General features: G+C 34.8%; 1 protein-coding gene across 1 annotated transcript in view; it reads left to right on the forward strand.

Annotated features, from left to right (window-relative positions):
• CMC1 (C-X9-C motif containing 1) overlaps positions 1-14,842 on the forward strand; it is an 84,133-nt gene that overhangs the window by 24,030 nt on the left and 45,261 nt on the right. Inside the window, exon 2 of the mRNA XM_077865535.1 lies at positions 581-670. Within this exon, the coding sequence (XP_077721661.1) occupies positions 581-670 (90 nt within the window). The remainder of the gene's footprint in view (positions 1-580; positions 671-14,842) is intronic.

Here is a 14,842-nt window from a genome sequence, read left to right on the forward strand (position 1 = left end):
AGAGACTCTTGATTATTTTGCTTTCTCCGAGGACACCTACCCCTTTGTTTTTCAAGACTCTATGAATTTAAGGAGCTGGTAGGACTCTGCAGTAGCTGCTCTGTCTATCATTTTAGTCTAACTGTGGTAGTTTTGTTTAAAATGCACATACATTTCACGTGCAGTGTTTTTATGTGCACATGCAGTTCTGCTTTTCTTCTACCAGTTCTTTCTTTCTTAGGCTATTCTTTACTACTAGGTTGAAGAACTAATTAATGTTTTAGTTTATGACTTTAATTTTGACAAGACTGCATGGACTATGTTATCAAATAAAAGTGTTGCAATATAGCTTGTAGAAGTTTTTGGAAAGATATTGCCTGTGTCCCATATTTTTTTTTCTGTTGTATATAAAAATTATTTAGAATGATTTTTAGTGACTAAAATAATCACAACTTTATGAGGTTGTGAGAGTCAGTTTTTAGTATGTCTGTATAGGCTTTTATTTTGAGTAAGCCAGAGTGCTTATTTTTCCTAAACTGGTGATTTACGTGAGACTTCATTATATTAAAGAAAAATCTTTTTCTTTTTTTTTTATTTCCAGAGCAGCATCTCAGACATGTTGAAAAAGATGTTTTGATCCCTAAAATAATGAGAGAAAAAGCCCGAGAGAGATGTTCTGAACAAGTTCAAGGTAAGATTCAAATATTCATATAAAGATCAAATACATTTTTTATAATATGATCTGAATTTAATCCTTAGCCTCAGAATCAAGTAGTCAATGAATTAATATGTATGAATTGCTTCTCACCCTTTCACTGAGATACCAGTATTTCAGCTTTCAGAACTTCCAGACGGTGTTCATTTACAATTTAAACATATTCTCCCAAATTATCAGTAAAAAACATTTTTTCCCCAAAAGTATGGTTACATATATAGAGAGAAACTTGGTTTTGAGTATTTTAGAGAAACAAGTTATTCTAGTGATTTTGATAGGGAAATAAGAAACATCAAATGTAACATGTACCTGTTTTTTCTTCATAAACATATTCATATACTAAGATATATACTAAGATGATCTTTGGTGTCATTGTCTATTACTGAATTGTTAATGGAATCCCAATATTATTTACAATGCATCTTTTTATTTTTTCCTTTTCCATATTTTAAATTTTTTTTTTTTTTAGATTTCTTTTTTATTTATTCATGAGAGACACACAGAGAGAGGCAGAGACACAGGCAGAGGGAGAAGCATGCCCCATGCATGCAGGGAGCCCGATGTGGGACTTGATCCCATAATTCCAGGATCACGCCCTGAACTGAAGGCAGATGCTTAACTGCTGAGCCACCCAGGTGTCCCCGTATTTTACATTTCTAAGTGGAAGATATTTATGTAAATGCATGCACTAGGCACTCATATATGCACATTTTCTTTGGAAAATGTTAACAAGAGATACTCCTGTACTTCGTAAATCTAGAAAGATACTGTTGATTAATATATAATATTTGGTGAAAAAATGAGGCCATAAGCAGTGGATCATTAGAAAAGCAGATGGCAGTATCACTGTAGAAATAGCTTTTTAAAAAAATCCACCTCCTGAAATGGCTATCTAGAAGAAGTTAGTAGTAAAATTTTGCTGACATAGACTATTTTCCTGGCTCCTCTTCACTTTTCCCTGTAGTCATCTTCTTTGAGGGATCTCAGTGATTCTTAGGATGATGGGCTGTAATTCCCCAGCAAGTTTCTACAGGGGAGCCAGGTGGTGTCAGTAATGTTTGTATGCTGGGAATACTTCTGTCCCTCTGATGCTGTTCTCCTTGGAGAATGACCTTTGGAATCCATGGATTGAAGCAGTGAGAGAAGAGTATACTATTCCTCGGAATGGACATTGTGTGATAGTCATTTCTGTTTCTTAGGTGACTTATAACCTATTCCAGTTTAAAATCCATTCATAAATTAGATTTAAGTTAAATCCATCTATAAATAAATTTTATCAATAATTAATTATTTTTGGGATGCTTGGGTGGCTCAGCAGTTGAACATCTGCCTTTGGCTCACAGTGTGGTCCTGGAGTCCTGGGATCAAGTCCCATACTGGGCTCCCCTTGAGAGGAGCCTGCTTCTAACTTTGCCTTTTCCTGCCCCTCCCCTCTCTCTGAGTTTCTCATGAATAAATAAAATCCTTAAAGAAATAAAAACAATTATTTTCATTCTGATACTAGCTTTGCTTTCCCTGTTAATTAGTGTTTAATCAAGAGCACTTTTCTTCCACCCGCACCTCCAGGTGTCAGGAGAAATTAACCTATTGCTACCTGCAGACAGCGGTCAGTGCTAAGCTGACATTGGCAGGTGTCATGCTGATCCTCTCGAGATATTTATTTTTTGCTTCTTTATCAAAAGTTGTTTAGGGTGTTGATTTGGTTAAGTTTTTTTTGTTTGTTTTTTTTTCAGTATACTGAAAATCTTCTGAAGATTCAAGCATCTTAAAATTTGAGATCTGGTTGAGTTATTTCAATGCATTCGCCCCTATTAGAACATGTTATGAAAATTGATTTTTGAATATTTGAATCTTTTATAGATAATCATATATTGATTTTTTTAGGCCATATGGTCTAAAACAGTGTTATAGAATCTAAAATTGATTATTTTATAAAAGAATAATCTTTATTCCTCCTGCTTAACCATGTGATTTAATAAAGAACATACATTGGTATCACTTAAGCAGCAACAGAAGAGCTACATTTGAACTGAACAATGAGATGTAATTTAGAATCAGGACATTTCCTTGTAGTTTATTTACTGTTAATAGCCTTTGCTTTATTAAATAATTGTAGGATTGTATGAAAAAGCATTACATGTTCTCATTGTATATAGTTCTTGGATAAAGATAGAGGAATTTTTTAATAAGTGATCTGACTTTCTGCTAAATGCCTGAAACCTGACTATGTAGGAAAGCTTTTCTGTTTGATTTTTTGCATGTCATTTCAACCCAGCTGATCATAAGAACTGGGTCAGACTGCCAGCAACTTAGGTTTCTGAAGGGAATGGAACAGCTTTTCTGGGGACAAAGAGAAATGAAATCACTTTCAATGAAAGAAAGATGCCTCATTATAGTCACCAACAGCAGTTATTGACAGCTACACTTCCTATTAACAAGGAGCATTTAACTAAGAGTTTGGCTGTTGGATCTTTGGACTTGATCTAATTTGCTAGCATTAATTAGTTTCTTTTGAGCACAGACACTTGGTGCTCACAGCTATAGATTTGGAGGGCTAATTAGGATAGAAAATTGAACAGAATGGGGTAAGGCATTAACCTTCAACCATTACCAGCTGGGACACTGATAAAGACCACAGAGTCCAAATGCTCCCTATTGATGTGAAGAGTACCCTAATGAATATCAATTTCAGCCAGGTTGCTATATTCTTACTAGTTCTCTCTTCATTATAATTTTTAACCAGTTTCCGTGATACCTTCATTGCCTATTGGTTTTTACTATACACTGATTCAGTCTGAGTTGCACATTTCATTTTATGTTTAAACAGAATTAAAATTTATCTTAAGTAGCAGGTAACATTTAGAATGTTTCATTGTTACATACCTTAATACTTCTAAAATTCAATTTTTATTAACAATCACATAACTCTTAGTCTACGGTGAGTTTTTATAAAGTCACAGTAACTGATTTCAAATAATGAAAACTATAACCTGAAAAAAAAAAAAAAACTATAACCTAAAACAACTAACCTGAAGCTAACTATAACCTTAGCTTTTGGGTAACAAATTAAGCAGTGTTTGTATTAAACTGGTGTCAACCTGACAATCTTTGTCTTCATAAAATACACTTTTTTTGTTTTTTTTTTTTGCTTTTTGAATAGAAAAATAGTAACTCCTCACCTGTTCTTTTGGAATTTAACTTTGATTTAATGAGTCAACCTAGAGTTTAGACACAGAATTGAGAATGTTGATTTTGTTATTACATAGACTTTGACAAGATTATTAACTATTGGTAGAATATATATCAGCAGACAAGCTAGTGATTGATTGATTTAGGTAGAAAACTAAACTTTATGGCATTATTCTTTTGCCAGTGATATTGGCAATGAATAGAGCCACTATAATTACCAAAGTGTATTTTTAGATATTAACATAGTGAATACTAATACTATGTTGGGGATGAAACTGAAAGAAGATTCTAGACTGTCATATCTCTCCCCATGTGTCCCATTTCCCAAAAGCCAAAGCAAATTCTCTTCCATCAGACGGGATGGTAGAATCATTGCTTTCTTGGATCTGGGAGTTACCAACTTGTTTTAGAAAGATGATCTGATGACCTTTGGAGGTTACTTTTCACTCTGGGACTTTTTTTTTTTTATAAATTTATTTTTTATTGGTGTTCAGTTTGCCAACATATAGAATAACACCCAGTGCTCATCCCATCAACTGCCCACCTCAGTGCCCATCACCCAGTCACCACCACCCACCTCCCCTTCCACCACCCCCAGATCGCTTCCCAGAGTTAGGAGTCTTTCATGTTCCGTCTCCCTTTCTGATATTTCCCACTCATTTTTTCTCCTTTTTACATGTGTTTGACTCTTGGCTAAGTTATGATTTATATTTTCTATGTTAGTAATACTGTGTCATATATATTGTATGTTACATATAGACACATATGTAGTTTGTCATATATATTTTATATATAATATGCACATAAGTATACATTCTTGTGTTACAGTTTTCCTTCTGGAAATAGTACATGAGAGGAAGAGTCACTGAATTTCTGTTTTGTACAAAAAATCATTATATTTTGTTGCTTTTTATTAATTGCATACTTGGCATTTGATATAAAGCTTCCATATTGAATAACGAAGTTAGCTTTAAAAATAATATATATTTTTTCTTTTTGCTGTGATATATCAAGACCAAAAAAGTACTCTGGCATCACAGATGGCCTGGAGCTCTAGATGCATCAACTGCTCACTGACTCCTTTCATCCTTTGGGACCTTGTTTTACCTTATTTTAATATTTCTTTTTTTTTTTTTTTAAGATTTTATTTATTCATGAGAGACACAGAGAGAGAGAGAGAGAGAGAAGCAGAGACACAGGCAGAGGGAGAAGCAGGCTCCCTGCAGTGAGCCTGACTTGGAATTTGATCCCGGGTCTCCAGGATCAAACCCCGGGGCTGAAGGCAGGCGCAAAACCGCTGTGCCACCGGGGCTGCCCTAATGTTTCTTTCATATCAGTGTCTTCTGCTGCAGTCTTTTGACCAACAGGTAGTGTTAGTTCTAAAGGAATTCTATAAAGTATAAGAAAGCATGGATTGTTCACTTTTTGAGACATTGCAGACTTGTAGTTAACACAGAAGTTTGATAAAATGCCTATCTTCTTCTGTCAGTCACATGCAATTAAATATGTTACATTTTGTAAATTCCAAAGATAATGTGAACTGACAAAAAAATTAAGAATGCTTTGGATATTCTTTAGGATGTTTACAGGCAGAAAACTATCAAAACATTATTAAAACAAATTGGAGGGCTGCGGACTGCAAATGGTCAAAGAAATCAATCTTCTATCCAACTGCATTACTTGAACCTGCCAAAAACTTTTCCTTTGTGGTTTGAATGGTGCTATTATTATCACATATATTTTGCCATTTAACAGTTCACCAATGTTAACTAACACTGAAGTGGAGATGGAACTATTTTCTATATATTAGGAAGATAATATATAAAATCACCAAACGTATCTATTATGTCTAAGAGTATGTCATATACTCTAAGAAATATAAAGAGATAGAAGGTACAAAAATTCCTCTTCTTTGGCCCTGCACTGGACTCATCACATATTCATATTCATGGCTCAGATTGATTACAGCCTAAGGATACAAGCAAAAAGAGCAAAGGGAAAAGGCACATGAGATGAAGTTTGGAGGAAACCAGGCGCAAACTTCCAAGAGTCCTTTCTCAGTAGAGTCACTTGGGCTATGCTTAATTCCTACAGTGTTGAATTGTGACAGCATATGTGAAATGTTGTGTACTAGGGAAACTGATTAGACACTTAGTCCTCAGAGTTTTTATTAGGGATTGGTCACATGGGCATCCTTTGGTTAGCATTACCAAAATTTCAGACTCCCAGAAGGAAAGCAGGTGTTCAGCATTAAACCATATGGTTTGCACAAACAGTTTTAGACACAGTGAGCCACTCTTAGCAATTAGGGAATGATGGGAACACTCCCAAAATCAAAGTTGTCAGACACCAGCAAAAGGCCAACCTTGCAAACAGGCTTTTCTAAGGATAGCAGCCTTAGGCCTGCCGTGTCCACCCCTTTCTGCATATGAACATAATACAGATTAATTGCCAGTTAGTACTTGTGTATGCCTATCAGGCCTGATGTCATGACATTATGAGTAATAGACCTATATCTGACAAATACAGTGGAATTATTCTTAAAACAGCTGAGCAAAGTATATAGCGGTCATTATTTATTGATACAGCAGTTCTCAGTTACATTTGTTAATTCATACCTGTATTGTAGGATGTAATGGCTTATTATTGTCTGATTTCTCAATAACAGGGCAGTTTTGTAATAGAATTATAATTGTACAAAAATAAGTCTTGATTGCCTAGTTTTCTTCTCACAGAGAGAGGTGTAGTCTGTTTTATTTTTATTTATTTATATTTTTTAAAAAGATTTTATTTATTAGAGAGAGAGAGGCAGAGACACAGGCAGAGGGAGAAGCAGGCTCCATGCAGGGAGCCTGACGCGGGACTCGATCCTGGGTCTCCAGGATCAGGTCCTGGGCTGAAGGCAGCCCTAAACCGCTGAGACACCTGGGCTGCCCCCTCTGTTTTAGTTTTAAAAGTAAGTTAAATCTTTAAATACTAAATCTTTAAATGACTAAATTAGCAAGGAGTTTTATCAGGGCAGATTAATTTAATAGCTCCAACAACTAATTTATGCAGTTTATCTTTGAAGATAAAAGTGAGAAAAGTCCACATTTGACACAAAAGCAAAAAATTATGTGACTTGAAACTTAGAAATATTGTTTTTTTTTAAATTTTATTTATTTATTCATTAGAGACACAGAAAGAGAGAGCAGAGACATAGGCAGAGGGAGAAGCAGGCTCCCTGCAGGGAGCCCTATGTGGGACTCAAGTCCTGGGACTCCAGGATCACGCCCTGAGCCAAAGGCAGATGCTTAACTGCTTAGCCCCCCAGAAGTCCCGAAATTTAGAAATATTGTTAAGAAGAGTAAATATTAGTAATATAAAATACAAGCAAACTGTTCTGTGATTACTTCATTAACAAGTTTTTATTATAGCCCTACTTTTCCTAGGCCTCGCCTTTCAATGATTCTGCTGTAATAGGTTTTTTTTTTTTTTTTTAAAGATTTTATTTATTTACTCATGAGAGACACAGAGAAAGAGAGGCAGAGACAAGGCCGAGGGAGAAGCAGACTCCATGAAGGGAGCCTGATGCGGGACTCAGTCCCAGGACCCTGGGATCACGCCCTGAGCCAAAGGCAGATGCTCAACTGCTGAGCCACCCAGGCATCCCTGTAGTTTTAAATTCTTTTATTTTATGAGAAATTAATCCAAAATTAAATACGGTCTTTAAACAGTGCCATCCCTTATTTATAAGATATAAGTACAAGATCACATTTCACTTTAGCTACCTGATGATCCTTGACTTATAATTGACATTCTTTCCAGATAATCAGAGCAGATGACTGGTAAACTTTTTGCAAAACTCACAAATAATTATATTTTGACTGAAATACATTCTTAGAGGAATCTTGTCTGTTGGAAAGATAAGAAAGAGAGCAATCTGGTTTGTGCAAAACTCTGGAATGCATAATCAGTTCCTTTTCAGAGGGAGCTAAAATTTGCTTCAAACTTACTGTATAAAACAGATAAAAGCAGTATTTTATTGTAGTATGTTTAATTTTGTACATTTACAGAGTCAACATATGAAAACAATGTTGCGTTATTTTCATGAAGCAAATTTTAAATCAGATGTTGTAGATTACAGTTGAAGCCTAGTTAGTATGTATCTCCTCTTCCGGTTCATTTTTCTGGCTTTTTTGAGGAATATAAAATATAGAGTAAATCCTAAATCATATAAAGTAGTAGTCTAAATAGTAATGATTTCTTATGATTTACTCAGGTTTTTGGAGTATCATTCAGTTAAACAGATATGATAGAAATGTTGATTTGAGGCCCATAAATAAGTTTACAAGGCATCATATTTTAATATATTGGTTGTCTCCAATGTGTTAGTGGTCAGTAGTACTATTTGCAAGTATTTTTAGTGTTATTCAGTGATTATATTCCTAAAGATACATTTTTACAAGCAAAATATTGAATTTTCAGTTTCCCATAAGCACTTGAATGGAACCTTAAGGTTATATAGAACATAGTCATTCAGAGATGTTTACTAAGTATTTCTTAGCCACCAGTATGTGAATAGTAAATGAAACAGACAAAAATTCTTACCATCATGGACCTTATATTTCAACAAAGGAGGGAGATAAATCTTGTAGGTTATTATAAGTAAATAGATGTAATCTGGAGAAAGTTGAGTGAGGGCCATGGGGAGTGCAGTTCCTTCCTCCCTCCTTCTTTCCCTCTCTTTCTCCCTTCCTTCCTGTTGTGGGACTCAATCCCATGACCCTGAGATTATGACCTGAGCCAAAACCAAGAGTTGGAAACTTAACTGACTGAGCCACTCAGGTGCTACAGCCCAGGGCTGTAGTTTCTAATAGGTGATCAGTATAGGTCTCACTAGAAAGTGACATTTGGACAAAATTTGTGAAAGAGGTGAAGGAGTGAGATGTGTAGATATCTCTAGGAATAGTGATATGAACAGTACATGCAGACCTTGAAGCACTAGATAAAGCTGGCATGTTTGAGAAACACCTAAAAGGTCACTGTGGCAAGGTAGAATGAGTGAAGGGGGAGTGGAAAGTGAAGGGTTCAGCAAAATGGGGGCAGAATAATTTTGGGTCTTATAGATACTAAGGACTTGTAGGTACTAAGGAGAGAAATGGAAAGACATTGATGGTTTAGAGTACTGGAAAGAGAGGCAGGGTCTGGTTTACTAGTCAGTAGCATCACTGTTGTGCTACATATAAATGCAGTAGGGGCAAGGGCAGAATCAGGGATATCAGTGTAAGCACTTGATTTTGATAATCCAAGTGGGAGGTGATGGTGGATTAAAAGGGTGGCAGCAACGGAGAGGATTAGGATGAGTACATCCAAAATATATTTTGAAGGTAGACGCAACAAGGAAAGAGATAACTTCCTATTACTTGTCCTGAACAAGTAAAAGGATAGACTGTAGATGGAGAAGAATGTGTGTGTGTAGAAATATTACTAGTTTAGTCTGGTCTTTGGTGATTGATAGATCACCAAGAGTTTAGTTTTGGACATGTTAACTCTGAAGTGCCTAGTAGACATCTAAGTTGGAAACCATTGTATTATAAAGTAGTAAAAATTAATCATTGTTTTAAAGGGAATCAAAGGAGTAGAATGTTTATACAGATGCAGTGGTTCTGGTATCAAAAACTGACATTTTTATTTCTTGGTTTCCTTTAAGATTTCACATAGACCAGTTTCCTTCTGGAGCAAATCTAACACTTATTTGTTAATTTAACAAACTATACTGCAGTGCTAGTAGGGAAAATAATGGTGCCAGTACAGACAGAGGAGGATATGAGGATATAGTCTCATACCACAATAAAGAACCTAAGTTACCTATTCAGTATCATGTGACTGGTTAATGTCTCATAGTTGATATTAGAATCCAGGTATCTTAATTCTCAGGTTAGTGCTCTTTCATTAACATACCATTTAACTATGTCAAGGTATGACAAGTACACTTTATGCTGACTTTAATTAGTTGGTAGTGGCTGCCTAGCCTGCTACAAAGGGGATCAATCAAAACAGATCTCATTAGATCAGCTAGCTATGTCTGTCATGGGTGGTAGATTTGGTAAGTAATAATATGCTTTGCCTAGTATTTTCTTGCCTATATGCTAGTTTATTTCTAGTTACTATTTTTCTGTTGCTGGATTGTGTGTGCTCTGTATAATTTATCCCAGACTTCACCAAAGCGGAAAAGTTACTTTCTTCCTGTAGCTTAAGCAACTTTGAATTTTTATTTCATTTTCTGGGAACATACTTCCTATGGCACTCTTTGAGGCTATAGCCCTACCTACATAAACTACAAACCATTGACTTATTAAAAATGCAGTCATACCCATAACAATTTGATTTATACATTGAACTTGTTTTCTTTATTTTTATAATTAATAGTTAACAATATCTACTTTGAGGTTTAGTTTTTGCTGCAACTGAAACTCTTCTTGCTTTTCATTACCTTATATCTTCTTATTAAAGATATCATTCAATAAAATATGTGGTAACTAAAGGTTGAGTCTGTGAGGGATCATTAACAAATATGACTATGTTCATTCACAAAGTAAAAGGGCATTACATAAAATCATATACATGGTGTATGATAATACCATTATAAATATATGTTGAAAAGAGTAAATTACATCCAAAATTAGTAAATACCTGAAAATGAGAAGGTGGATCATAGTTTATTTCTTTTTCTCTGCATAGCTTTTTCATGTTCTTCAAAATGAACATGAAGCTTTTTTATATCCTCCATGCACAAATTATGTGTATAGCTTGATGAATTATGACAGAGTAAACATAAGTGTAACCACTATTGAAGTGAAGAAATAGAAATTACCAGAAGCCACCCTTCTTTAGGCTCCCACCCAATCACTGTCCTTTTCCTGCTCTGACAAAATAACCACCATTTTGACTGAGAACTGCATAGACTAGTTTGCCTGTATTTTAATTTAAATGGAACCATACAGTATGTGATCTATTGTGCCTGACGTCTTTTACTCAACATTTTATTTGTTAGATTCATCCATGTTTTTTGCATGAAGTAATATTTCCTTCATTTTCATTGCTATATAGCACCATTATAAGAATGTGCTATAATTTATAGCATAGAAATGGGATTTCTGGGCCATACAATGTATATAACTTCAATTTCAGCAGATAATGTTAAACAGACTTCCAAATGACTGGAAGTATACCTCATTTTTAAAAAACAGCCATAAAAGTGTATTGGAAGAAGAGGAAGGACGATGGGTAATTTTTATTTTCATAGAAAGGATTTTTAAAAAATTTCCCATGATGAACAGGTATGTTTTAAAGAATGAAATGTTATATTTCATAATATAAAACTGTAAATATTAAAAAAAGCTTTTTGTATGTTATATACTACAAACATCACAAGTAAGGAAAATGTATTTGTGACGTATGTGACAAAGGTTTGCTATCCTTAATTTATAAAGACTTAGTAAGGAATTGGTGAATATCCAATTTTAAAAATGAGCGAGGACACAGAATTTCTTTTTGACAAATTACATTTATTAAACATGAAAAATATTTGCCCTTGCTTTCAGTGGGTGAAGTGCAAACCATACTGCACAGTACCATATGTAACCTGTAAACTTGATGACTTAAAAGTTCATAATAAAAAAGTTCAGCTTCTGGCATGGCCTACTAGTTCTTAATGTACATGTCTCTCTGCAGAGAACAACTATAAGCTATGAGCAAAATGTAAAGACAACATAACGGCATTTGAGTATAGACAAAAGCAATTGGAAAACAGAGGGGAATCACACTGAAGGAAGGGAATATATGGGTGAATCTCCATCTTGTAAGGCGGCTGCAACTCTGACCAAACAAGCAAACAAAAAAAACCTTTTAGTTTTACTGAAGAACCAAAAATGGGGTTTAGTGTAACTACTTAGAACACTTTGTATTTATGTGTGATGATGTAAGAGAGGGAAAGAGCATGAATCCCAACAAGTTGAAAGCTAGAGAAAGTGAGCCTCATATTGTGTATACACTGTGTTTATCTCTGGTTCAGTCCTAAGCTACATATGGAACAAATTCCAAGCCACTCAGTTAAGGGTAAAGAACCGAACCAAACTTTGAGCTGCTTCCCGATATACATTGTAGGGGAGATAGGGTTTCACATTTTGAGATCGGTGAATAAAATCGAATACTTTAATGTAAAAGAAAAAAAATATTCTTCAGAAAAACTACAGAATCTAAACATTTTACATGATACTGATCACAATATATGTGATAGAATGACAGACTTCCCATGTGCACAGAAACAGGAAAACATCCGTTCTCAAGAAATCAACAGAGGTTAATTTCAAGATGACTTAGAGAAGAATGTTAAATCAGCTGTTCTAATTGCTTAAGAATGTAAAGGAAAAATATATTGCAATGAATAACAAGACTATAGATCTTAACAAAGAATTAAAAATAATAAAGACCTGAATCAAAATTCTAGAGCTAAAAAATAAAGTATCTGAGGTAAGAACTTCAGGATGGAAAGGCAGGAGTCATGAATCTGAAGACAGATCAGTTGAAATATCCACTCTAAAGAACAGATGGAAAAATGATTGAAAAAGATGAACAGAATCTCAGTGATCTTTAGAACAATATATTAAGGACAACCTTCATATAATTGGAATTTGTATACTTAGCATAATAACTAAAGTTAAAACACTGAAAATATTCACTAACCACATACCTGCCCACAATGACCCAGCAGGTCTACCAAGGAGAAATGAATCATTTCAACGGAAGTTTCATTTCTCTATCATAATATTTATGGTAGCTTTTTTTTTATAAGAGTCAAAAATGGAAAATAACCCAGATATTTCTCACAAGAAGGGATAACCTAATGGTGGTGTACTCATACAATAGAATACTTTTCAGCAATAAAGTTGAACTGCTGTTATATACTACAGCACAGATGAATCTGAAAACTATTACTCTGAATGAAATGTAAAATAAATATAAAAGTACCTACTTAAAAAATATGTTCTAGAAAAGGCTAAACTAATCCAAATAATGGTTGCACCATTAGAGTGGGAGTGGGACTAATTGGAAAGGAACTTACTGGAGTGATTTTTTAAAAAAGATTATTTATTTATTCATGAGAGATACAGAGAGGCAGAGGGAGAAGCAGGTTCCCTGCAGGGAGCCCGATGTGGGACTAGATCTCAGGACCCCAGGATCACGCCCTGAAGCCAAAGGCCGATGCTCAACCGCTGAGCCACCCAGGTGTCCCCTATGGAGTGATTTTTAATGTTCTGTATTTTGTTGGTTTGTGATATAGAGGTGTGTATACTTTGTTTCATGGAGCACTATTTTTAAGCTGTATTTCCTTGTATGTAACTGTTACCTAGTAAGGAAAAAAACAAGTATAGAATTCTAATCATGTCCATGATAAAGTATTTGTGGATAAGAAGACATGTAGTGTATAATATTGACGAGGTTTTGGAGAAGCAGGTATTTACACTGCTGGCTAGAAATACAGATCAACAGCACAGTGTCATGAAAGCGGTTTATGAGTATTTTCTTTTTTAATTTTAGTTCAGTTAACATACAGTGTTACATTAGTTTCAGGTGTACAGTACAGGGATTCAACACTTCATATATTATCCAGTGCTCATCAAAGTGCACTTCTGAATCCCTGTCACCTATTAAACCTGATCCTCTGTTCACCTCTCCTCTGGTAACCATTAGTTTGTTCTCTGTAGTTAAGAGTCTGTTTCTTGGTTTGTCTCTTTCCCCTTTGCCCATTTGTTTTGTTTTTTAAATTGCACAAATGAGTGAGATCATATGGTATTTGTCTTTCTCTGGTTGACTTAATTTCTCTTAGCATAATATTCTCTAGCTCCATCCATGTCAATGCAAATGACAAGATTTCATTCTTTTTTTATGACTGAATAATATTTCATTGCCTGTATATGCCACATCTTTATCAATTCATCAATCTGTGGACGCTTGGGCTGCTTCCATAATTTGTTTATTGTAAATAATGCTGCAGTAAACATAGGGGTTCATGTGTCCCTTTGAATTAGTGTTTTTGTATTCTTTGGGTAAATACCCAGTAGTGCGATTGCTAGATCATGAGTTAGTTTTAGTTTTAACTTTTTTTGAGGAACCTCCATACTGTTTTCCACAATGGCTGGACCAGTTTGCATTCCCACCGACAGTGCACAAGTATGCTTTTTTATCCACATTCTCAGCAACACCTGTTGTTTCTTGTGTTTCTGATTTTAGCAATCTGACTGGTTTGAGGTGATATCTCATTATAGGTTTTGATTTGCATTTCCCTGATTGTAAGTGATCATGAATATCTTTTTATGTGTCTGTTGGCCATCTGGGATGTCTTCTTTGGAGAAATGTCTGTACATGTCTTTGGTCCATTTTTAAATTAGATTATTTGTTTTTTGAGTGTTGAGTTTTATAAGTTTTCTATATATTTTAGATACTAACTCTTCATTGGATATGTCATTTGCAAATAAATATCTTCTCCCATTCTGTAGGTTGACTTTTAGTTTTGTTTCCTTCATTATGCAGAAGCTTTTTATTTTGATGTAGTCCCAATAATTTATTTTTGCTTTTGTTTTCTTTGCTTGAGGACACATACCTAGAAAGCATTTGCTGTGGCTAATGTCAAAGAGGTTACTGCCTGTGTTCTCTTCTACGAGTTTTATGGCTTCAGGTCTCACATTTAGGTCTTTCATCCATTTTGAATTTATTTTTGTGTTTTATGTAAGACAGTGGTCCAGTTTCTTTCTTTTCCATGTTGCTGTCCAGTTTTCCCAACACCAATTGTTGAAGAGATCATCCTTTCCCATTGGATATTCTTTTCTGCTTTATCAGATTGACTATGGAGTTTTAGGCTTATTTCTGGGTTTTCTGTTCTGTTCTATTGGTCAGTATGTCTGTTTATGTGCCAGT

Source organism: Canis aureus, chromosome 22 (genome assembly GCF_053574225.1).
Source record: "Canis aureus isolate CA01 chromosome 22, VMU_Caureus_v.1.0, whole genome shotgun sequence".
Classification (NCBI taxonomy): Eukaryota; Metazoa; Chordata; class Mammalia; order Carnivora; family Canidae; genus Canis; species Canis aureus.